This window comes from Nothobranchius furzeri, chromosome 18, assembly GCF_043380555.1.
Source record: "Nothobranchius furzeri strain GRZ-AD chromosome 18, NfurGRZ-RIMD1, whole genome shotgun sequence".
Taxonomy (NCBI): domain Eukaryota; kingdom Metazoa; phylum Chordata; class Actinopteri; order Cyprinodontiformes; family Nothobranchiidae; genus Nothobranchius; species Nothobranchius furzeri.
The window spans coordinates 12,006,644-12,032,942 of NC_091758.1; the positions used below are offsets into that span (position 1 = coordinate 12,006,644).

At 44.1% G+C, this 26,299-nt stretch overlaps 2 protein-coding genes across 5 annotated transcripts in view; one reads left to right on the plus strand and one right to left on the minus strand.

The window, feature by feature from the left end:
• The window catches only part of LOC139063907 (zyxin-like), a 30,210-nt gene extending 12,467 nt beyond the window's left edge, over positions 1–17,743 (minus strand). Inside the window, exons 1-2 of the mRNA XM_070546963.1 lie at positions 17,648–17,743; positions 3,012–3,307 (exon numbers count right to left, since the gene is read on the minus strand). Coding sequence (XP_070403064.1) covers positions 3,012–3,204 — 193 coding nt within the window. The 5' untranslated portion in view covers positions 3,205–3,307; positions 17,648–17,743. The remainder of the gene's footprint in view (positions 1–3,011; positions 3,308–17,647) is intronic.
• Positions 1–26,299, plus strand: part of si:dkeyp-72e1.9 (syntaxin-binding protein 4) — a 113,984-nt gene that overhangs the window by 11,015 nt on the left and 76,670 nt on the right. The window contains exons 1-2 of one of the 4 annotated variants that reach the window (XM_070546962.1): positions 14,598–14,916; positions 25,000–25,073. In XM_070546962.1, the coding sequence (XP_070403063.1) occupies positions 14,717–14,916; positions 25,000–25,073 (274 nt within the window). In that variant the 5' untranslated portion in view covers positions 14,598–14,716. Of the gene's footprint in view, positions 1–14,597; positions 14,917–18,323; positions 18,515–24,999; positions 25,074–26,299 lie in introns of those variants that run through there. The other 3 variants (XM_054742123.2, XM_015968938.3, XM_015968937.3) reach the window with 3 other exon arrangements.

The following is a 26,299-nucleotide window of genomic DNA, read 5'->3' on the forward strand; positions in this document are numbered from 1 at the left end:
TTCAAAGAAAACTCGCCCATCACTCAATGACGACTACAGACCGGTTGCCCTGTCATCCCACATCATGAAGGTCCTGGAGAGACTCCTGTTGGTCCACCTGAATAAGCAAACTAGAACTTATCAGGACCCGCTGCAGTTTGCTTATCGCCATGGAGTTGGAGTTGAAGATGCCATCATCCAGCTGCTCCAACCAACCCACTGTCATCTGGACAAAGCAGGCAGCACTGTCAGGGTCATGTTCTTTGATTTCTCCAGTGCATTTAACACAATACAGCCTGATGTACTTTGCCAGAAACTCCAGAAGACACAGGTGGGGGCCTCAACTATCGCCTGGATTAAAGACTACCTGACAAACAGACCACAGCTTGTGAGGCTGAAGAACTGCACATCAAACCAGGCGATCAGTAACATTGGAGCACCACAGGGGACTGTACTCTCACCATTCCTTTTCACCCTGTACACCTCAGACTTCCAGTACAAATCAGAGACCTGTCATCTACAGAAATACTCAGATAACTCTGCAGTTGTCGGGTGTATCAGGGATGGACAGGAAGCGGAGTACAGAGAGCTGGTGGAGCGCTTTGTGGCATGGTGTGGAAACAATCATCTGACCTTGAACGTGAACAAAACAAAGGAGATGATTTTAGACTTCAGAAGAAACAGGGTGGAGTCAAACACTGTTTCCATCATGGGAGAAGAAGTGGAGGTGGTTGAGGAATACAAACACCTTGGAGTTCACCTGGACAACAGACTGGACTGGAGAAAGAACAGCAAAGCCGTTTACAAGAAGGGACACAGCAGACTGCACTTCTTGAGGACGCTTAGGTCCTTCAATGTCTGTAGCAAGATGCTGCAGATCTTCTACAAGTCTGTTGTTGAGAGTGTAATCTCTTCAGCCATCGTCTGTTGGGGTAGTAGCATCAGAAGCAGGGACCTGAAAAGGCTCAACAGCCTAATAAAAAAGGCTGGTTCTGTTCTGGGACGACTGTGGAACAACTGGAGGAGATAATGCAAAGAAGGATTCTCCAGATAATCAAGAAAATGATGGACAACCCTGAGCATTCTCTTCACAAGACTGTCCGACAACGGAAGAGTGTCTTCAGTCAGAGGCTTCTTCAGTTTCGCTGCAACACTGACCGCTACTGGAGATCCTTCCTGCCAACAGCCATTGTAATATACAACAACTCTTTGATGACTTGATTATTATTATTATTATTCTGAGCTACAACAGCAATCAATTTCCCTCTGGGATTAATAAAGTATTTTTGAATTGAATTGAATTGAATTGAATTTGAATTGAATTGAACCTTCCGATTATGGGGCGAGCACTTAACTCCCGTGCCGCCGTCACCCGTTAAATGACATTGTTTATAAGGATAATACATATTTATTTGAGTTTACATTTTAATTAAATGAACATTTGATTGAATTGGGTTTTTAACCCTCCCACTGTCTTTATGGGTGACCCCGTGAGGAAAGTTGACCATTGAGCGGGATTGATGGTTTATCCCCTGAGGTCCATGTGGCAGGGGTGAGGTGGTGCTCACTCCTCACCCCTGCCACATGGACCCAAGGGATAAACCATCAATCCCGCTCAATGGCCAACTTTCCTCGTGGGGTCACACCCATTAGGACAGTGGGAGGGTTAATAATTAGGTAACATGTTACAACAAGGTCCCTTTTTAATTTTACTGTTGTTAACTATTAAGTGTCCTTAAGGTTAGGACAGAGGGCAAGGGTGGGGAGAGGGGTGTCTACTTAATAATGCATTAAGCCTGAGTCATGCTTCTGCGTCAGTGCGGAGTCCCTGTGTTTCTGCTGGAGAGCCCCGCAAGGACGGCCGGAGTCGAGCTCTCTTTCTAAACATCCGTCCGTCAAGACGGAGAACACAAGCTTCTGATTGGTCAGGACGCCGCTGTCGTCTACACTGCCGCCATTACGCCCTGAAAAACATAAAGAGAGCCGAGGATAACTAGCGGCAGACACGGAGAAGCTTGAAGAATGCCTCGCGAAAAAACTCGAAAAATATGAACGTTTAATTCTCCCGTGACTGAAGGAGTGAAAAGATGTGCAGCAAGCATTTTATTTGTGGGCGGAAATGACAGGAAACGTGGGTTTAGAGGTGGCGAGCGCATGAAGAGGTGGAGGACAATGAGAGACAAATTTGTCTGTGTTAAAAAGTCTCTTATAAACAGAAACACAATATAAACACACTATCTTGGACCAGATACATGACAGGATACCACAGAACAGCGCTACGCCCTCTGCTGTCCTGGCAGGGAATTGCTTTGCAATTCTCCCCAGGAGACGGAGAAGTATGAGGGCAAAATGTCTCCATCCGTGCGTCTGTCCCTGTTGGAGCTGACGGAGAAGTATAAATCCAGCTTTTGTTTATATGAAGCAGTTGTTGACACTTTATTATTTAGTTTATTAACGCTTAAAGATGCTAATATTAATAAAGGGACCCTTGTTGTAAAGTGTTAACAATGATTTTGACATTGATTTGATTTCATGCATTCGGGGTATACCCCAGTGCTCATAGTAGCAATTCACCTCCTTAACAAAAGTGACGAGTGCTGATTGATAACTCACCAAAATCAAGCCAAACTTTACTGCCAGCAATGCGGACCAATCATGCAGGGACCTAAGAGCCTTGTACCCCAATACTCTTGGGGAAGGTGAGCGAGTGGAAGACATTTAAACAGACAGGAGGGATGATCAGATGACAGGTGAGATGTGTGTAGGATCATGATGCTTGAGTCGAGACACATGGAACACAGGACGGATGTTGGGAGAAGCATAGAGGTGGTAGGCTACAGCAGTGTTTCCCTGCTGCCAGACACCTGACTTAAATGAATGAGTGATTAACAGGCATCTGCAGCACATGATGTCCTCCTGGGAGGCAATCTAAATCAGGTATGCTGAAGCAGAGACAGAAAACATGCAGGTCAGTGGGCCCTGAGGACCAGTGTTGGGAAAGACTGGGTTACAAGATTGATGCGGTTGATTACCTGGGCCAAATGAAGCGTGGGTTGAGTTTGGTGGAGGCCACTCAGAGCTGGAAGTGGGCGGTAAAGTACCAGAATCGGTCCCTGGAGTGGCGCCTGGATACTGGCAAGGGCTGCTGGTCCCTGGTGGCGGGCTGATTGGAGGACTTGGATCGGGCACAGATCTCACAGGTAGCAACAAACTCTTCCACATCATTGGGCAAGAAGGGCCACCACAGGGAATTTTGGACAGTTGGAGGTTCCCGGTAGGTCCAGGATGTCCAGAGACACATAAGTGGGTCCAGACCAAGGCATTCGACCTGCAGGCAGATGGGACGAACAGCTGGTTAGTAGGAGTCTCTAGGGGAGCAGTTTCCACAGGAAGAGATGATCTATTGGAGTCCTCCTAAGGCCAGCACTGAGGGGTCAGGAACCGGTTGGCTGGGAGGAGATGGTCTGGGTTATGGTCGGCAGGAATCCATGAGTGCTGATGAAGGAGGGCATTGGCCAAAGGTATTCTTGGATCTGGGACAGGGTACTAGGTAGAAATGTATTTTTTTTTCTTTTATTTACATATATAGCACCAGCTCATGACTAGAGTCGTCTCAAGGCACTTCACAAAGTAAACATTCCAGTTGAGTTCAGTTAATTATGCCAGTTAGTTAAAAGTTTCCTATGTCAGGAAACCCAGCAGATTGAATGGATTTTTTTCTGAGTCGCTCCTGGATTGAGCCAGGACACGACACACCCAAGGGGTTTTGTGTCCAGGCAGGCTGGGGAATGCTTTGGGGTCCCACTGGTGGAGATGGTTGAAGCTGTTGGGGAGAGTATGGTTTGGGCATCCTCACCCAGACCTGGACAAGCAGACAAAAATGGAAAAATGAACAGACATCTTGTTCTTACCATGTATCTTTATGTTCTCCCTCTCCAGTTCTAGTCTGCCCTGAAAGAAATAATGAATATGCACTAATGGAATTCCTGTTAACCTATAATTGGCCAGCATTTCCCCCGGTGATGATCGATCTCTGGAGCATCATTGAGTTTGATTTTCTGTCCACAGAAGACATGGATCCTGAAGCAGATTGCTGATTGTTTTTGTCTCCAGGGAAGTTTTCTTGTTGCTGATATTTGATTTTCTTTCTCTCTCCACCTAACAGTGTATAAGCTGACTGGTCCATCAGGTCCATTTGGGAATGTCAGAGGTATCAGACACTCATCAGTTTATTTGTTAGTCAGAAGTTAAATGTGGGCTGCTGGATTGGACTTTAACAGCTGTAAATTGCTGAAATGAGTTTAGTACTCTACCCACCGATGCACAACATCCCAAGTAGAGGTCAGCAGCACACCGTCCCTATTATAAACAGTGTTGGTAGTGCACTGCTTTCCCCTCCTAAGGCGCTGGACCAGAATCTCCTCAAAGCCACATGGAAGTCTTGCTCCACCCATGGTCTCACCAAACTTTCCCACTCCCAGGTTTTTGCATCTGTGACCACCCGAGCCGCATTCCGCTTGGACTGCCGGTACCTGTCAGCTGCCTCTGGAGTCCCACGGGCCAAAAAGACCTGATAGGACTCTTTCAGCTCGACAGCATCCCTAACCGCCGGGTGTCCATCAGCGGGTTCAAGGATTGCCACCACGACAGACACAGACAATCCTGCGGCCACAGCTCCGGTCAGCCACCTCGACGATAGAAGTACAGAACAGGGCCCACTCAAACTCAATGTCCCCCACCTCCCCCCAGAACACTTAGGAAGTTCTGTCAGAGGTGGGAATTGAAGCTCCTTCTGACAGGAGACTCTGTCAGACGTTCCCAGCAGACCCTCGCGATACGTTTGGGTCTGCCTGGTCTGACCGACATCCTCCCCCACCATCTGAGCCAACTCACCACCAGGTAGTGGTCAGTTGTCAGCTCCGCCCCTCTCTTCACCCGAGTGTCCCAGACATACGGCGATAGATCAGACAAAACGACATCAAAGTCGTTCATTGAGCTGCGGCCTAAGGTATCCTGGTGCCAAGAGCACATATGGACACCTTCATGCTTGAACATGGTGTTCATTACAGTGATGGGAATAAAGCCGTTTAAAATAACGGTGTTACTTTAAAAATTATTTTTCAGTAATGAGCAATCTAATTAATTACCATCTTCTTTTGTCATAACGTCATTACTGATAAGAAAATCCATGCATTACTAATTCAGCAGCGCGGTGTGTTGAAGTGCAGTGAAGTGAAGTGGATTTCATCCAAGTGCATCTCGGCCCGTGAAGAATGAGGAAGACGTGATGAATCTACAGCTGCAGACCTGCTGATCCGCTGCTGCAGGCGCGAATCTGCAGCTGTGCCCTTCTTGGCGTGACAGCGGGATGTCCCGAAGGTCCGCTCACCTGTTCACCGCTCAGACATCACGATCACCTACCTTCCTAGATCTTCCAGCTGTAACCTGTTTCTGATCACTTCTTTAGTCCCGCTGTAACACTGATGCATTGGTCTCAGACATCAGAAAACAAGCCAAAACCACTCTAGGTACCCGACACGAGTTTTGGCTCGTTAAACAACAACAGACAGCTACAGCTTATGAGCTTGACTCTCCTACATTCCAGTCAGAATTGAAAAAGCTCCTCGGATGAGAAGTGAAACATCTTCAAGAAACCAAAGAAGTCCTGTTGCCTTCATTTGAACCCTTTTGGATTATCGTGACCTGGATGACTGAGAACCTTCACCAGCATATTCCTGAATGATGCTGGCCATGCGCCCAAGAAAGGGTCTTAATAAGTTGTACTAGTGTAACACATTTCATAACACTACAATAAAATACCATCCCAATATTTCCCTTTTGCTGCTTGGGCCTAATAATTTATCTGAAGCTCTTCAGAACGTTCTGGGATTGATTCATGTTATTCTCCAAACATTTGGCCATGTCTGTACTGATGGAGATGGATTAATGTTTGATGGTCTTGCTTGGGATGCTCAGGGATGAGGTCCTGCCCCAAGTGGAGGAGTTTAAGTATCTCGGGGTCTTGTTCACGAGTGAGGGAAAATTGGAGCGTGAGATCGATAGGCGGATTGGTGCTGAGTCTGCAGTGATGCGGGCGTTGTACCGGTCTGTCGTGATGAAGAGAGAGCTGAGTCCGAAGGCGAAGCTCTCGATTTACCGGTCGATCTACGTTCCTACCCTCACCTATGGTCATGAGCTTTGGGTAGAGACCATAGGAATGAGATTGCAGATACAAGCGGCTGAAATTAGTTTTCTCCGAAGAGTGGCTGGGCTCTGCCTTAGAGATAGGGTGAGAAGCTCGGTCATCCGGGAGGGGCTCGGAGTAGACCTGCTGCTCCTCCACATCGAGAGGAGCCAGTTGAGGTGGCTCGGGCATCTGGTCAGGATGCCTCCTGGACGCCTCCCTGGTGAGGTTTTCCGGGCACATCCAACCGGGAGGAGACCTAAAGGTAGACCCAGGACACGGTGGAGGGACTATGTCTCTCACCTGGCCAGGGAACGCCTTGGGATTCCCCCGGAGGAGCTGGCCCAAGTGGCTGGGGAGAGGGAAGTATGTGCATCGACTTAGGCTACTGCCCCCGCGACCCGACTCTGGATAAGCGGATGAAAATGGATGGATGGATGGATGGATGGATGGATGGATGGATGGATGGATGGATGGGTGGGTGGGTGGGTGGGTGGATGGATGGATGGGTGGGTGGGTGGGTGGGTGGGTGGATGGATGGATGGATGGATGGATGGATGGGTCTTGCTTGGTTTTGAGGTTGTCTTTAGATCTGTGACAGCTTAGATATCTGTGACCCGACGGGACTTTCCTGTTGCTGATCTCTCTCATCATGTCATATGATGATGTAGGCATTATCAGAGTGGTTTTGGAAAGACTGAGTTTTACAACAAGTTGTTTTTAGTTCTGCTCAGTTTGGAGTGTAAACAGCCAGAGCAGCAGTGACTTACTGGATAAAGGACAGACATAACAAGCCTGGTTTATCAATGATCAGTGGGTCAAGTGCCCACCCCATAACCAGAGGGTTGCAGGTTCAAGCCCTGCTCAGTTTGTCACAGTGATTATGTGCTAGACACCTCACCCTCCTACCCTCTGGAGGTGGCCAGCAGGGCCGGTGGCAACATGCCTTGGGGGTTGTAGGACTCTATAAGGCTTAAACTCATTCAGCATTTAATTTAGTTCTTTTTATAACACTGTTTATGCGACACACTCACTGATACAAGACTTAAAACTCGGTGTTTGTGTGGGCTGGAGGGCATGGGGGTGTGTCTCCTTGTGACTGGGCCACAGCCTGTTTGATTTGTCAGTGTGGATTGGATAATCCTCTAATCTGAAAATAACCCACTGTGCAGATTTAGTGATTAAAGTTCAGAGGCAAATGGTTGTTGCCATGGCTGCAGAAAAGAAGAGAATAAATCTCTTTCACTGTCTCTCACTCTGTGTGTGTGTGTGTGTGTGTGTGTGTGTGTGTGTGTGTGTGTGTGTGTGTGTGTGTGTGTGTGTGTGTGTGTGTGTGTGTGTGTGTGCGTGCGTGCGTGCGTGCGTGCGTGTGTGTGTGTGTGTGTGTGTGTGTGTGTGTGTGTGAGTGCGTGCGTACGTGCATGTTTGTGTGTGTTTAAAGAAATTTAAGGGAAATGCATATGTGTGTGGATGTGTAATCATACAATATGCTGCTAAACAGCTGTTTATTCAGATGGATCTCCACTCACAGTGAGATCAGAGCACGGGCAAACTGGGACAAAAATTCAGCCCTGGAATATCTCCATGGGTCCAGCCATCTGCGCACGGGGGGATTGCGGATCTCTCGTGAACTTTCTTCTCCGACGGGCGGGAGCAGTGCTTGAAGTTGAGATAAATAAGTGCTGTTACCCCCTTAGAAAAAGCATTTTAATCTGCTCCTTAGGCTAAAACCCTTTTTGGCATCTGGACCTCATTGGGACTGGACTAGCTCAAAAACTACAGAACCTGGACACTGCCAACCTGGACTGGATTATTGTTATTATTAATGTTACTATTATTTTACTAACAGATTCCTTAAAACGTCATTTCTGATTAGTGAAACTCTGATAATAGCCCATTTCCATGGGGATTTATTGTGTGCCCCCCGTGCTAAATGACTATCATTAGTGTCGTTTAGGTTTACATCTTAGCAGGCACAGATTAAATAAATGGCCTTTTTCAACAATGAAGGAATCTTTCTGCAGATCAACACATCTCCATTTTCTGGATACAAAGACATCAGAGAGGTCATCTGATAGCTCAGACAGACTTAGTCCTTGATTTTCCTACATATTATTTATCTATAAACTAGTAATACAGTGGCGGTACCGGCCCACTTGGGTTGTAGGCTGGACGTTGCTGCAGCCGGCCGCTCTGGGATTCTCCAGAACTCACAGATGGCCAATCCATCACTGGATCAGAGACACTTTTTGCTTCATGAGTTTGACTAGATTATTATTGCAGAGTAAACAGAAGAGCTATGTCTCCTGAAGGATAAAACGTTTCATTTTAAACGTGAATTTGAATTCTTCTGTTGTCGTTCTTATATTTTCTGATGAAAACAACATATGTGTCAAGACCAGCTAATAAAATTCTGAACACAAATGTTCTAGCTTCTCTGATCGGACACTAAAGCTGTGACTTGACTGCATTTCCATTAGTAACAGGTACCAGATTAACCAACCACTTCAGTACCAGCTTTGATGTGGTTCTAAGCATAGAGTTGAGGGGAAAAAAGACAGTTTGTCCCTAATCAGTTAGGGGGTGTCTTCAGTGGTTGCTCCAGTTTTCCACCATCTGCCTCGTTGCCTGAAGCTGCTTCCTGGTTCAGTCTGACAAAAAGTCAGCAACCGAGCAGAATGTTCCACAACCCCTGTTGTTGTGCTTCACTCCTCACCCCCTAGCCCTAAATCACCTCCTGAGGGAATTTCCAGGGTGCAGGGGTTGTTTCAAGATGAGAGCTATCGCTCTGGTCCCATGGAAGCAGGTGACTACGAAACTTGGAGAAGTGGTTGAAGATAGGTTTGTGTTTCAAAACTCAGAAGTTGTCAAATGTTCCCAGGACCAAACAACAGTACACAAAAAATTTAACACAGATCCATGGTCTGATGAGCAAAATGTCCAAAATATGAGGCAAGGTTCAGAACACACAGCAGACCAAAAACTCCACAGAGGAGCAGGCAGCATCAGTGGTGAGTAAAAATAATACGTTGGCGCACAAATGATTAACAACAGGTCAGTTGATTCTGTAAGAGAGGAGACATGGAGTTCAGACAGCATCAGACACAGTAAATCAGCAATCAGGAGTGTGTGTCCGTGTGTGTGTGTGTCCGTGTGTGTGTGTGTGTGTACGCATGTGTTTGTTTCTCCAACAGATGATCTCCGAGTGAGGGGTGTAGAGGCCAAAATACAGTTAACTGTAATGAAGATAGGAGTTAACGGTAAAAAGATGAACAATTTCATTTGTAGGTTCACAAAATGTGTAAATGTAAAGTCGTTCATGTAAGAATTAAGACACGCAAAAAATGTTTTACGTACGTGATTTAATACATGTTGGTTGAATAGCGTACTGTCTCTTTAAGAGCAGACGGACTCAGATTACAACGTTCTGTTGCCTAGGCAGGGGGCGCTAGAGAGCTGTGGAAGTGAACGGTTTTCTTACGTTTGAACTGCTAAGTTGTATTATGAATCTTTCTGTGTTATTAACATCTAGAACAGGAGTGTTAGCCAGCTCACATTTATTTGTTTGTTTATTTTTGTAAACACACAACCAAGAAATTAAACTGGGGAATTTTTTACTTTTACATCAGTGTTTCAGAAGGGGATTTACTCGATTGCATAGCTGTGCTAATTTTATGCTACAATTGGAGCTAGCTGCATCGGATCAACAGTTTTATTGTCAGCCATTGCATGTCTCAAGTTTCTATGTTTCAAGTTGAAGTTGGACGACAGCCTTCGAGAGGTTTGTGGAATATCATGAACGAAAGCCCATTGATGCATTAATTTGGACAAGTGCCTTTCCTAAAGTGCTACACAGGACATGGGTGAGCATTAGAAGGTTTGTAACCTAGCTCATCAGGTTCACTGTTGCTACCGTACGACTGCAGCAAGTGTAAGCATTAAAATGCGGACTCAGAATTAAAGCAACCATGTCTGGTAAAGGAACAGAAGACACGTTGAGCCTAAGAGAGGAAAGGCGAGCGATTAAACCAGCACAAAGGGCATTGGAACATAATCTGGAAATCTGGAAAATGTTGCTAACGTGGAAGTTATTTCAGGAGAGTTGTTGGTCAAGTAAACACTAATAAAATAATTCAGTAGTAAGACTTATTCTGCCAGTTAGAATGTGAGGAGAATATGAATGTAGATCAAACAGACTGGTCTGAGCCAAGAAATAACAAGCATAAAGACTGCATGCAAGCAGTGAAAGCTTGAATACACAGTGTGTTACGACATAGAGAAGAAGCTAATAAAGTCAGAGATTGATATTCGTCCTGAAGATAGAGCCTCACGCGTATCTAGGAATCCTAAAAAAAACAGCCTGTGTTTGCTACTTCTACAAGATCCTCAGCTCGTTCTGAGCGCTTGAAGGTTGAATTAGAAAGAGCTGCTCTATGGTCAAATCAGCTGCATTGAAAAAGGAAGCAGGCTTTAGAGGAGCAACAACTCCAGTTCAGTGTTTAAAAGGAAGAGTTGGAGCTACAAGCAAAGCTCGCTTCAGCTGATGCATAATGTGCCGTTTTAAAAAAGTATGAAGGTTCAGAGATGTCAAGTAGCACTAAAGACGATAAGGTGAATAAACTGAGGTCTGCAGCTAGGGAAAGTGAGGTCTGTCACAGTAATGGAAGTCAGCATAGCCACACTTGTGGAGGAGGTGCTAATGTAGTTAAAGCTCCTGTCACTTTGGTAGGTTTGGTAAACAGGCCTACAGTTAATCTGCTTACCATCATGCAACGCCAAAACGACATCACTGCAAGCTTGTTAAAGCAACAACGGTTGTCTACATTGCCATCACCAAACATTCCAGTTTTTGGGGGAGATCCATTAGAGTTTCGCCTCTTCATGAGAGCATTTGAAAATTGTATTGAAAGCAAGACTGAAAACAACAAGGTTCGGTTGTATTATCTTGAACAGCACGCAACTAGACAGCCTAACGATGTAGTGCTCAGCTGTTTTCATATGGAGCCAGATCAGGGCTACCCTGAAGCTAAGAGACGGCCAAAGGAACGCTTCGGTGATAATAAATAAGATATCTATGGCATTCCTTGACAAAGATTTATATTGGCCTACCATTAAAACAGATGATACTGAGGCATGTGAGGCATATGCTGTTTGTCGAACCAACTATTCTAACGCAATGTCAGATCTAGAGTATTTGGAAGAAATGGAAAATGCTAGTAACATGCGCACGGTCATCTCAAAGCTCCCATACAGGCTGAGGGAGAGATTCAGGAGTGTCGCTATAGATATTCAGAAAAAACAAGATTGGCAAACAAGGTTCGAAGACTTGGTGTCATTTGTTGAAACACAGGTTGAAATGGCTACACACTCTGTGTTTGGAGAGAGGTCTCAGGACAAAGTGCCAGACTGAGAAAGTGAAAGGAAAAATGTCACAGCATTGGCCATCAAAGTAAAAGAACTTAAAGCTGGGTATACTGCTACCGTTGAAAACAAGAAAGCTCTAGAGAAGGTAACCAACAAGGACAGGGCCTTCACAAAACCTTGCATCTTATGTCACAGAGATCATTCTGCACAACAATGCAAAAGGATCATACATTGGTGATCTTCTTGAACAATGCAAAAGGCTTCAAAAAAGACTGCACAATGAAAAGCTCGAATTCCTCAAGAGCAACGGACTATGCCTTAGTTATCTCATAAGAAGACACATGAGTAATGGTTGTGAACAAAAGATATGCTGTTAGATATGTTCAGCGACACACCCTACACTCTTACATATGAAGCAGAATCTTGCTAGTGGAGGTTGCTTCAAAGGAGGAGCCAAAGGACGAGGCTTCCAAGGAAGGGCAAAATGTTGTCAGTGGATATGTGGCTGCAGGAGAAGCCTGTTCTAAGACTGGGGCTGGGAGGTACTGTCTTTGCCATTGTTCCTATTAAAGTAAAGGCATAGAAAAGCACCGATGATTTGGCTTGTTTTGCATTTCTGGATCCAGGGAGTAATGCATCTTTGTACACTAACAAGCTAGCAGATGACCTTCACCTGCAAGCTAGCAGATGACCTTCACCTGCAAGGTAAAATTGTAAATATTCTACTCACCACTATGGGAGACCAAAGGACAGTGTCATAAAAACTAAAGCAGTTCTAGATTTGGAAGTGAGTATTTAAGAAGGTGATAACCTTATTGAGCCTGTGGGTGATTTTGCACAAAATGCTATTCCATCAAGTAAAGAGAATTTTCCAACCCAAAAGAAAGTTGACAAGTGACCAGATTTACAAGGAGTATGAATTCCATCGATTGATGCGGATATTGGTCTTCTGAATGGGACTAATGCGGCAAAGGTTTTTGGAGCCAGAAGAAGTGATCCACAGTGTTGAGGAAGGGCCGTATGCAGTACGTACTACCTTGGGATAAACAGTAAGCGGACCGCTGCATGAGAACATCATACACTGGAAAAATAGTGCGTGCCTACAGATCCAGACAAACAGGATCTCAGTGGATCTCGTTGTTTTGCTTTACCTTGTGTTAACGTCAACACTGACCTGAAACTTTGGTAGAACTGTCTTTGTGTTCGAGTCGCTAGAATCCTCAGCAACATTGGAGATGCTTTCAGTTTGTTTTGCTTTTTGTGGATGACATCAGTGAAGCCTGAGCCACAATACAGAAGATGAAAGTCATCTGCACAGCCTGACCAAGTATTTATACATCTCTCTTTACATGCACTTGAATGTTACTGAAGTCCCATCTCTAAATCTCTAACTCAGACCTTTTCAACCAGTTAAGTGAAGGTTTCTAATGATGATGGTGTCCTGGGTGGAGGCAAAGTTGTGGGTGTGTGCAAGGTGAAGAGTTTAGAGCAGCCCTGTTTGCTGTGTTATTTAAAGGGACATTATGGAAGTTTGACAGCCAAAACATGTGTAGAAATAATAAATGTCTTCTTCATACATTCTCCTGCAATGCCCTGGTCCTGTAGAATGAGCCCTGGCATTTTTACTGTGATTGCCTGTTTTTCTGTAAAATCACAGAAAAAGAGAGCTGCTCGGGTCGAGCAGGCTGCTTCATGCACGTTCACGCTCAGGCATCGCCCGTAGCATTTGCTATCAGTAGCTTCAGCAGCAGAGAGAGAGGCAGTGCCACTTTGTCACTGTTCCTAACGCCTAGTGACAAAGCTAGCTACATTTCTGAGGACCCTTAGCTACTTTCTTCTAGATATTTCCTGCAAAATAGCAACAAAATAGCCATTTTCGCTCCGAACCGTTCTTTGGTTTGACGTTGTTTCAGGTGTCATCAATGATATAAAAGTTACAGATGCCATGAACATTGCTGGTGCTTTAGCTCACCTTGTAAGATTTCTGACTCCTGTGCAGAAGACCTGGGTTTGATTCTGGATATGAACAAAGTTGTTTTAGATATATTATTTTTTACAGTAAAATGCCCACATTTTTATTTGAGACTCGCTGAACAGCATTGAATTCACAGATAAAAAATATGTGGGTTCAACTTTCATTTTGGAACAATTTTTCAAGCAAGGGAAGGGAACGATCTGAGCATGCAGGACTGGCCCATCTTAAACCTTTGTCAGCTGTGCTGAAGAAAAAGGTACAGAACCAAATTATTTAATTAATTAGCTGCACATTCTCATTTCCTCTGTCCTCCGGGACATACACACACACACACACACACACACACACACACTCAAGGGACTGTCTCAGCTGTTATTTTCGTTAAGGAGTGTGCACGTACAGCATGCGCGAGCCTACTATTGAAGCTGCCGTTACGCTTTTGGCCTGAGGGGGCAATCGCGAGCATAAAAATTCAAAACTCCCCCTTTAATGAGCTGCTCATTCTGCACTGAATGATATAAATAATGTTGTAACTGATGTGACCACTAGGGGGCAGAAGACCAACTATAACCCTTCTTGACCGCAGTTTGATAGTTTTTAATCCCTGAAAATATTGACATGAATTAAAATTTTGCTGAGATTAACCCTGTGAAACAGAATAGCTCACTGCTAAAGGGAAGTTTTCATAACTTCACTAATGACATGAGGTGTGCTAGCTAGCTTCATGTTTGTCAACAGGGAGGTCAGCTTCAGGATGCAGAATTTAATACTAAAGGACTCAAAACGTCTCAGTGAATGCCAAATCCAGCATGGGTGATGCACCTGCAGAAGGCTGGTCCCAGTGAGAAGCATTTGTTGCATCCATGCACATTTTCACCACAGAAAACTGAAGATTTAATCTCTGCAACATTTGTTTAGTTTGTTTGAATATTGTTGTGAGCTCAGCTTTGAGTTTAATGTTTCACTTACAAAGATAAAGGCAGCTTTAAAAGCACGCATTAAGTAGATTTGACCAAATGCTGTGCTGGGGGAGGTGGGGTGGAACCGCTGCTGGTTCTTGAAGCCAGAACAAGCTTCACAACAAGATCAGGTTGTAAAAAATCAAACCAGTTACAATGTCTGACATAGAATAAATGAAGTGAAATGTCAGCTGGTGGTTTGGATGGCAAGTAGCCCTCTTACGAAGGCCTATATTTAGTGTGTCAGCCTGCCTTATGGATTTGTGTGTATTATCCTTTAGCTTTAAGCTCTGCTCATCGGTTGGTACACTTCATATCTGCCTGCAGCTGTTAGAGCACCGTGACACAGAAAGCACACAATGGCACAATGACATCAGCCAGAGTCTGACATCCAGGCTTCATCACAACACCAGCGACATGTTCCAAAGGCTCAAAGTGCCTCTCGGATTTGCCAGGTACGTTCTCAACAGGAGGAATATCCGTGCAGGAATTCCTGTGGCGTGCTATGATGGAGTCTGGTAACAGAGATTAAACTTGATGCTGTTGTTTACTGCTGTCTAAATCGCGTGGAGATGGAGTCACAGGTGGATGTGTCGCTCTGAGGGTTTCGTTCCGGGTAGACTGATATGATTGCTGTGAGTCTGTCTGAAGTCATCTACACCGTTTTCATACTCGAGGAAAGAGATGTGTGCATGTTTGTGGTGCAAAGAATTCCTTATCCTTCATCGATGGAGTCAGTCGTTGACACGGATGCTGTTTCTAACATGGAGCACAGAGACTAACTGTTTAGTAGAGGTTGGTGTAGATGGCTCTCTGTGATCTTGTTTGAATCCTAGTTGGGTCAGCCGTCTCTGATGCACGATGAAAGAAGTCCCCTTCAGCGCGGACGAGCTGCATTCGTGTGATTCCTTGTTTCTCCCTCTCCCCTGGGTTTAGTTTGCTTTGCATGAGGAGCTGAATTAGATGCATACAATTATTTTGGGAGATTATGTTAAACTCAGGGATGAAAAGAGGAATTCAAGAGTGTGCAGATGGGGTCACGAGGATTAATTATACACTTTTTTAAATAAAACAGACAGCGCTTTTTTACATGAAAGAAGCTTTAGCTTCAGTGGAAACATGCAGCACTTAAACTCAAATTGGTTTAAACTGGGAAGGCTGAGTAATGGATGATCTAAATGCAGATAGAGGTGATAAGTGTTTGGGCCGGTCCTGCTGTGTGTCAGTCCTGCTACAGCTGAAACACAGCAGAGAAAATGAAAGACGTGGAACATTTAAAAGGAAACTTTGCAGCTTTTTTATATTTTAAAATCGTGTTCTTGAGCCAGTATGTGCTAAAACTCCCTTTAAGGAGTTTATGAAATGTCACAGAACCCCACCAGCCTCTGTGGCCAGAATACCACATTTGCAACTTCATAGTGCCGGTCCAGTCTGTTGGACTGACATGCCTGGCGCAGCAGTCTGCTTCCAGCACATTTCCTGCATGTTTCGGTTCATGAACACGGCTGATTAGTTTGATTTAGCGATGAATCACTCCAGTGGACGCTAAGGAAGGCTGAGGAGACATTTCAGCTGTAAGAATAAGGTGTTAAAAGACAAACGCACAGCCAGGAGATACGTTTTACTTTTGGTTCTACTAAAGCAGGAGTCAGCATCCTTTTCCCATCAAAGAGCCATTATTACTTGTTTCCCACAGTAACGAAAACACTGGGAGCCACAGCAGCCGCGGCGTTGTGGGGGGCCAACCGGGCCTGAGATGGTGCCACATTTTTTGATGCGTCACACGTCTCCTTTTAAAATATGTTTTAACTGTTCAGAATAAAAATCCAGGCTCTGTCTCGTTGGGTTGTTGCACTTAAAGCAAGTCAGAACTGCCTGCTCTCCCATTATAATCAGTTTTTACCACATTTATTTAGGAAATTGCAAAGTGAACTTCAGGGGCCTGAGTGGTTGTGCTGCTCCGCATGGCTCAACTGGCTCCTCTCTCCATAAATGGTAAAGTTACATGTAAATATTTCATATTATTTATTATTATCTGAGAATCAGACTGAGCACCATAGGGGACCGAGCTTTCTGTGCCACTGCTCCTCCTATGTGGGATGTCCTCCCTGAGACTCAGGACACGGCTTTACAAAAGGACTACAATCATTTTAATTTCTCATAATCACGTCACTATCTCAACAAATTTGAACTAAACTTCTGAAAGCTCTTTGAGATTTTAGTACAATAGAATAGAATAGAATAGAATAGAATAGAATAGAATAGAATAGAATAGAATAGACGGCAGCGTGGGGAACATCACTTGTTACAGCAGCACCAACACTGAGAGAATAATTTGAAGAAAAACAATAACAAAGGTACATGTGCATGCACATAGACAGTAAGCTAGTATTGTAACCTTCAACCACTAAAACCACAAATAAAAAATGAAGAACTTGGGTTCTAGAACTATGCAGCATTCTGTAAGGGACACAGACACACTATATAAATCTGGTATTGCAGGAGTATTGAACACATACTGAGTATTGCACTGGTGTTATTGTGTACCAGGATGATGCCAGTACCAGTTAGACTGAGAAGGTCTACACTCTTAAAGCAGAGGGGATGAATGACCTACGGTAGTTTTACATCTGGGATGTCAGTCTGCCTCTGAAGGAGCTGTCCATGGTCTCCACAGTGGAACACAGTGGGTGGGAGGATTTTTTAAAGATGGAGGTCATCTTCTCCAGCATCCTTCTTTCACACATCTCCTCAGCTGTATCCAGTGGGCAGCTCGGAGCTGAGCTAGCTTTGCTGACTAGCTTGTTCAGTCTCTTCCTGTCTCGGTCAGAGCTGCCTGCACCCCAACAGACCACAGCAGAGTGGATAACAGAGCCAACAACAGAGTGATAAAAGGATTTTAGCAGCTGGTGTTAACTCTGAAGGACCTCAGCCTCCTCAGGAGGGGGAGGCAGCTTTGGCCCTTCTTATACAGCATCTGTGTTGTTGGACCAGTTCAGTTTGCTGTTGAGGTGAACACCCAGGTACTTAAAGGTATCCACCACCTCAGTGTCTGCTCCCTGGATGTTTACCTGTGAGTGAGGAGGAGTGTTTCTCTGGAAGTCAGTCACCATTTCCTTTGTCTTACTGGTGTTCAAGCAAAGGTGGTTACGCTCACACCAGTCCAAAAAGTCCATGATGACTGACCTGTACTCCTGGTCATTCCCTCAGACACACAGATGACAAAGGCCGAGTCATCAGAGAACCTCTGGAGGTGACATCTGCTGGTGCTGTAGGTGAAGTCTGAGTTGTCGAAGGTGAACAGAAATGTAAATTGCAATAAAATAAAATGTATCATATTTATCATAAGAAAACTCTCTCTCTCACACACACACACACTTATGCATGCATACACACACACACACACACACACACACACACACACATGCATGCATACACACACACACACACACACATGCATACACAAACACGTGCTCACACACACACAAACAAACACACCTATACACACATGTACACACACATACACGCACACACAACCGCACACGCACACTCACTTATATACACATACACCCACACGCGCGCGCGCGCCACACACGCACGCGCACACACCTGTTCACAGCCAGCAGCACTCTAACTTACTGGAGACAGTTTTCTCTTATCTCTGAGTTAAGTTGCTTCTCCACGTTTCCCTCTCGCGGGCTTCATAAAGAGGGTGTCCTTGCCTAAATGTTGGTTCTGCTGCATGAACACAAGCCCACCAGGAGGAAGTGTGACAGGAAAACAACGTGTGAGGGATAATCCAGCAGGATGGCTGCAGCTCGGTGCGTTTTGTTAGAATTTGAGGGGCTCGTTATGTAAGAGATTAGCGGCGTGAGAAGGTGGAAATGTTGGAGCGGACAGCCTGAGCAGACAGACCGTCATGTGGCTGCTGGCGGAGGGTTGACAGCAACCGGAGCTCCACCGACACCAAGCCTCCGTGTCACCGAGCAGCGGGCTGCTGGCCAACATGCCAACCTTTTCGGTCATGTTTAAAGGAGCAGTGATCATCAGCAGGTAGGGCGCTGGTTCGGAGTTGGTGTTATGAGGGTCCAGCTTTAAGCCTCCTACATGTTGCTCTATGGGGGGCACCGAACATAAAATCGACTGCAATCAGAGTCCGGTTAAAAAATGACCGAAGACGTGCGCGGTTCCGTTACTCCATCTGTCAGTGATCGAGCTGCGCGCTGCGTAACGGATCAAAAACGGATAGTCGGTGCGCTCCGTGGCGCATGCTGTTATGGATAAATCAGATATATATGTTCACAGTTCTGAGCTGTAAAGTAGAATCAACACACGCACACATTTACCAAAATATTTCAGCCAGCCACAAGACAATCACACCATATCAAAATGTACTTTCTACTTATTAGTTAAAATTAGGGATGTGCGATACTATCACCATTCAGATCGGCCGATATTGGGATTAAAATATAATTTTGGAAAGTATTGGTATCGGTTTTTAGTCTCTTAGTGACAGAACTTTTACATACATGCACATGTTCAGGGGCAGTTCTAGGCCAAATTTTCCAGGGGGACCTCAGTGGGGCCAGTATTTCATGGAGGCACGGGGAAAATGGAAACGAAAAAGGGCATTATCTTATTGTTTCTGTCTCGCTGACATTTGAGTGTTAATTTTGACAAGAAATTAAAATTTTGTTTTAGTCCTTTGACTAAAATTCTTTTTATTTTAGTCACGATTTAGTTTCAGTTTTAGTCTCATTTTAGTTGACTAAAATATATGTATATTTCTTCTCATGCAATAATTTCCAGCTTGTGAAAAGGAAATGTTAACTACTTCAAACAGTAACGAAATATGAAAAAAGATTAGACAACAACACGAGTGATGCTGCTTCCTGGTTCGGTTCGGTTCGGTTCACTGAGCTCCAGCACCCCCTCACCCACCCCCCGTAACAACATCGTAAAACCTCATTTATACGTCTGCGTCGGGACGCACGCATGCAGTGCCATTATCAGTCACTTCAGGGGCTCTCCAGCAGGCTCGCAAGGACTAATGGAGTCAAGCTCTCTTTTTTAAACATCCAACAAGACAGAGAACGCAAGTGAGTGATTGGTTGGAACGCCGCTGTGCCGCCAGATATGAATGTTTTATTCCTCCATGACTGGAGGAGTGGAAAGATACACAGCAAGCCTTTTATTCGTGGACAGAAATGACAGGAAACGTAGGTTTAGAGGTGGCAAGCGCATGAAGAGGTGGAGGAGGATGAGGGGCAAATTTGTCGAAGTTAAAAAGTCTCTTTAAATACAAAAAACACACTCTAAACCCACTTATCTTGGAACGGATACATGACAGGATACCACATTACAGTGTTACGCCCTCTGTTGTTCTAGCGGGGAATTGCTTTGCAACACTTCCCGGGAGACGGAGGAGTATGAGGGCAAAACGTCTCTGTCCATGCGTGCGTGTCTCTCCCTATTGGAGCTGACAGAGAAGTATAAATTATGCTTAACACTTTTGTAACCAAGGTTAGGGTAAACCAAAATATTGAAAAAAAAAATCAAATACGAGTAGGTGAAACTTGTGTTGAGTTAGTTCAACCTTTTCCTTGTTTTAAAGGCACAGTGTGTGATATTTTTATCTGTCATGTTCTGTGTCCTTTTGGTTCCCCAGCCCCTCCAGGTTTTCCCCCAGGTGCCCCTTGAGGTTTTCCCCTAGTCGCTCCTCTGTAGTTTTCCATAGGTTCAGGTTTTCATTTTATTAGTCTTTCTTTTAGCGTGTGTGTGTTTTCCTTCCCCACTTGTTTATTAGTCTCCCTCACTCCTCACGCCATTAGTTATTATCTTTGGTTCTCCTGTGCCCTTAGTCTTTTAGGGTTATTTATGTAGAGTCCCATAGGTTATGGTTTATCCCCTCCTCTGCTTGGTTTTCTCTTCCCATTTAGTTTATTGATTCCACCTGTCTCTCCTCAGTTCTGTCTCCCCACGCACCTGCTCCTCGTTTCCTAATCACCCAGCCCCTGTGCATATAACCCTGTCTGCGTCTCAGTATTTTGTCGGTCCATTGTATATGTCAGCGTTGTTTTGTCCCTCTCGAGTGACTCCAGATTCTGGCTCATAAGTGAGCTTTTGTTTTTGTCATTCCAGGTTTTTGTTTCAGGCTTAGAGTCCTGCACCTTTTGTGTGTTGAGCAGCATCCGTAACAAAAGGAATTTTATTTATACAACCACTTCTGCCTTGAGATGTTCTGGTGTCTGTATTTTGGGTCCAATCCTCCTACGCTCTCAACATGACATTACCTGTTTACTATCAAATCCTGTGTTTTCAGTTCACAAACTTGTCCGTTTTCACTAATACTTCTCACCAGCATCAATTCTAAATATTCCCCTCAACTTGAAATTATACATTTTTTATATATAAACTGCGATCAGGGCTGCGCAGTGGTTAGAGCTGTTGCCTTGCAGAGAGAAGGTCCTGGGTTTGCTTCCTAGCCTGGGATCTTTCTACATAGAATTTGCATGTTTATGTTTATGTATTTAGCTGACGCTTTTGTCCAAAGCAACTTACATGTTCTCCCTGTGCATGCGTGGGTTCTCTCCGGGTACTCCGGCTTCCTCCCACAGTCCAAAAGCATGACTGTTAGGTTGATTGGTCTGTCTAAATTGTCCTTAGGTGTGTGTGTGTGTGTGTGTGTGTGTGTGTGTGTGTTTTTGTGTGCGTGTGTGTGTGTGTGCGTGCGTGACTGTGTGCCTATGTGTTGCCCTGTGATGGACTGGATCTCTGTCCAGGGTGTACCCCGCCTGATAGCCCATTGACCGCTGGAGATAGGCACCAGCCCCCCCCCCCCCCCCCCCCCCCGTGACCCTACGTGGACAACGCGGGTAGAGACAATGGATGGATGGATGGAAACTGTGGTCGACCCTTCATGGTCATCCACCATCTTAAAATACAGTCGCTGTTTAGGGACATATGAGCTCTATGACTGTAACCTGAAAGAACCAGCAGAGGGCAGCAGTGCACCCTGGAAGCATGGAGTCTGCTAATTCAACTAAAATAGAAAAGAATAGCTACACCGTTGCTGTACTTGTTAGTTTGAATAAACAACAATTAAATCAAAAGACACAAATTTTGTCAGTTCGTCATCATGTCCAACACAAGAAAGCCGCATATGTTCAGATCCCCCTCCCTAATTATAAGTTGAGGAATATCAATGATTATGAGATAACATTGAGATAATTTGAGGAAACCGCAAAGGTAATTTTTATTTATTTATTTATTTTTATTATGTTTAAAAACATCACTTAAATATTTTTGTGTAATCTGTTACAAAATAATTATTGAGTTCTGTGAACTTATTAAGGTTTACAGTGTACTCACCAAGCAAATACTTTTCAGATCGTCACATCTACGGCTTTTACTCCCAGCCACGAACATTTTCTCCCTTTAGACATAACTTTTACCGGCATAAACATCAGTGTATGACGTCTGGTAAGCGGTAGCTTGGTCAAACAGCGGCCGGCTGCGAACTCTGATTGGTTCTTTTCTTGTCTAGTTCTGCCTTTTCCATTTGCTGATTGGTTCTTTTTTCTGGTCGCCCGTCTTTTCCGTTTTCTAATTGGATTTTTGTTTCTGTCAATTTTTGTTGTCATCTCTTATTTGTCAAAGACAATGTCGGTCAATAACCGTCATAGTTTAGTCATGGTGTGTATGTTTTTGTTTTCGTTTCGTTTTAGTCCATGAAAATTCATTCATCATAAAAATAATATTTTGTCAACGAAATTAACGCTGCTTCAGAGCAAATTGCTAAAACTGCTCATGATTGTAATTCTCTCACTTTTTAAACCTTTTTTGTATTTCTCTCTTTTTTCATGTATCTTTACTATATCTTATCCATCAATATTAGCATAATTTTTCTTTTCCTTTTCTTTTTTCACGCCGAGTCCCATTATCTCTTAGTTATAATAAACTTAAATAAGATTTAAATTATAAATTTATAATAAAACCATGTACACGTGCAGTAAAGTAAGTAGTGTCTACTGTATATGGCACTCAAAAAACTGTCTGTATGCTCTACTGCCAGACAGGACACTGGTTAAATAATTAATTGTTTAATAATATATGTGACTTTATTATGGTATTACATGCACTTTACATATAGAAAAAAATTAGAACAGTTTTTTTAACAATAACATTACTTTCTTTTTTGTACTTATGTAGTTAAGCAGTGCTTTTTTTAGTCAACACACACTGTTAAATCTGATTTGTTCAGCTTACTTGAAAAAAAAACATGCAAACCAACTGCACTTAAAGAGCAAGTCACCCCCTATCACTACTCCACTCCTACTTCATGTTTGAAAAATGCAATGAATGCTGTTGCCTGACAGACCGAGAGGGCGGAGCCATTAACAAACACACAGGCTCACAACGACATTGTGACATCATAATATACCAGATTCGCTGCTGCAGGTGCGGGTCTGCAGCCGTGCCCTTCTTGACGTGACAACGGGACGTCCCGAAGGTCCGCTCACCTGTTCACCGCTCAGACGTCCTGATCTCCTACCTTCCTAGATCATCCAGCTGTAACCTGTTCCTGATCATGTCTTTAGTCCCGCTGTAACGCTGATGCATCAGTCTCAGACGTCATGGTGCTCAGGTGTTAGTAGAACTACCTGTGTGTGTTTACCACCCAGCTTCAGCTCTTCTGTGGTTGGGTCTGACCCAAGTTAGTAAATGTAAGTCCTCCATCAGGCGTGTGCCTCTTCTAGTGTCATTTTAAAGGATTTTATTTATTAATTTAACTATTACTAGATTATCAGCAACAGAAATGCTGATAAAAACACACAATTATGTTAATCTGGAAAAATTAGAATAATGTGCAAAATGGGTCAACCCTGAGTCGTGCTACCTTAATAGAGATAAGAGGGTTACATGAGGAATTGATCAGGGAGGAGGGGAAAAAAGGCACTTCACAGCTACCCTCCCACTGCAAAGAAACACCAACAGATATGCAACAGACTTCAGACAGCACAACATGAGACCCAATAGGGCCCCCCCCCCCTATTGGGTCTCATGCTGAGATCCTGTTTCCCCCAGCGAGAGCAGCCATCTACGTTGCCCATCTACTGTACAGTCACAGGTGGGAGGGAGATCTCGGGAGAAGCGCAGAGCACATTGACTCCTGCAGGTCGAAGACCTCGCCAGGCTGAAGTCCACCACCCACCATTTTTTAATATTGTAATTTGTTAATTAACTGAGTTACTTTTTTAACTATAACTAATTACTTTTAAAAAGTTCCCAATGCTGCTAACGAGGCTATGTCTTAATAAATTTGTTCTGTGAACATGTTTCGTATCCATTTGCTTCCTTACAAAATGATGGTTTATGGGCAGATAAGTAAGGTAAATAATAGTTTATTTGAAAAAATAATAAATCTTTTAAATGTTTGTAATTTTGAGTCACATTCCTGTTTTTTTAAACAACAGCAAAACAGTTCAAGTAAGCAGAAAAAAATAAAATAACTCACTAAACATTGGTGTCAAACACGTTTAAATAAAACGTGCCAAAAACATACATTTTTAATCATTATTTCATCATAGTTCTAGCCAAAAACAAAAGTGTTTCAGCAGAAACACTGATTAGAAAGTATTCACATTATGAATGTATTAAAAATAGCCTCATAGCGCATAATTCTAATAATTTACTTCTGCAATTTGCGGTTGTGGCGACAGAGCTGTTTTTAGATGTTCTAATCACATATCACCACTAGGGGGTGCCAAACTACCATTCTTATGCTTCGCACAACTTGAATCCGACAGACCCGGTAGCACCAAAGATGTTCCAAAAACATGTTTAATATTCACCAACATACACAAACTCAGCCGCAAAACTAATAAAGGTAATTTTGTGAAGTCAAAAGCATTAATCCAGTCTTACCTTTGTTGGTTTATTGTCATAATAATCCATGTTATACTATAAAAATAACCCTTTTTTACCTGCCGGAGAGTGTTTATAAGTCTCTGATGCAATTTTCCATCATTTTTTGGTTCTCTATCATGAAAAAAAAACTCCAACCAGGAGCTCAGCTGATCTAAAACGAACAAAGAATGGTGAACTAAAAAATAAATGAAGAACGGTGAACTGTGGAGAGCTCCCGTTTGCGGGTGAACTTCCTGATCTGAGCTGAGCTGCCCGGTGTTCGTCGCAATACCTCTGCGACCAAAGGCTCTCCAATTCTTTGTGTTGGGGGGATCCAGTGCACATGCGCCAGTTGTGACGCAGGTCTATGGGAAAGATTGCTGCGCTCAAAAGGAGCAGGAAGTGTGTCACAATATAATTCAGTTGTGGTAAAAGTGTGAGAGAACATGTGAATCTCTGAATAGCTGAATATTCAGTTTGATTCATAATGCTAGATGTTTTTTCAGTCAGTGCTCATGGAGCACGTCTGAAGATCTAAGGATGAAGGTCTGAAGGTCTAAGAACTCTCAACCATCTTTTTTCTCCCCCTGTCTTCTTCTCCATCCTCGTCCCTCCTCCTTTGCTGGCAGGACACTAATGGGCCCATATGGAGTGGACAGAGCTGTCCATTCTATGGAGTTTGTTGACTGTGAAAATGGACTTGGTAAGTTTCTTTCTGTTGTTGATGATGTGTAGTTATCCTTTATCCGTTCACTAAACCTTCCACTAATCTAGAAGCTAATCTTCTCTGACCTCTCCCACTCTGACTGGTGGTTGCTGATCTCTCTCTCTCTCTCTCTCTCTCTCTCTCTCTCTCTCTCTCTCTCTCTCTCTCTCTCTCTCTCTCTCTCTCTCTCTCTCTCTCTCTCTCTCTCTCTCTCTCTCTCTCTCTCTCTCTCTCTCTCTCTCTCTCTCTCTCTCTCTCTCGTACTGTTTCTCTAGTAAAACATGCTTCAAATGCAGCTTCCAGACGGTATTGATGCTCACGTTTTACTGCTTTGGGCTGATAATGAACTAGATTTAAATAATGAGGAAAACAGCTTTTTCTATTGATTAAAGGCAGAGTAAAAGCATATCCACATGTTCAAATGCATGTCAATTACACAATAGTTGATGATGTGTGTTAACTATTGAACAGGTTCAATCACATAACACAAGGCTGTGCTTCAAGCCCTCTTGGAAGTGACATTGGGTCTGGGGTTTTTGGTGTTGGTCTGCAGCTGGCTCCTTGCCCGTCTGCACCGGGGTGGTGGCCCACCGGTCCATTCCCACACAGGGGGCCCTTTCTCTGCTACTGGCTACTGCTGCGCGGGGGAAGATGCAAGTCGGGGAGTATGTGTGCATGTACACGTGTGCATGCGCACTCATGGGGCGCTGTGAAATGTTTCTTGTGCAGTGGGGGGGGGGGGGGGGGGGGGTGTCAACAACACACTAGATCGGATATCTCCTAGCCCTCCTGTTTTAAACAAAACTGCTCTGACGTGGTTTGGCACTCTGTTATATCTTCACAACGGAAGGGGGGGGGGGGGGGTGAGGTTCTAATGTCCCAAAACAAATACAAATGTACCAAAACGGAGTACAGAAGAGCAGCAGCTTCTTTTGACTTTCTTAAGTGCACACACGTCTGTCTGAACGTCTTCTAGGACCAATAGAATGACGTAAACAACAAAATACTTGAGAGTTATAATCTCTTTTTATTACTTATCACACTTAGTGAATGTGCACAATGAAGCAGCTGCGGAGACGAGCTCAAGGTTAAAGAGTCGCTCCCCGTCGGAGCGTCCATGAACTGCTTAAATCCTGTTTGAAGAGGTGAGGCGAGCAATCAGTTCATTTGCTGCAGGTGTGATCCCTGATCCGCGTCCTGGAGATTCCTCCCCTCGATATTTC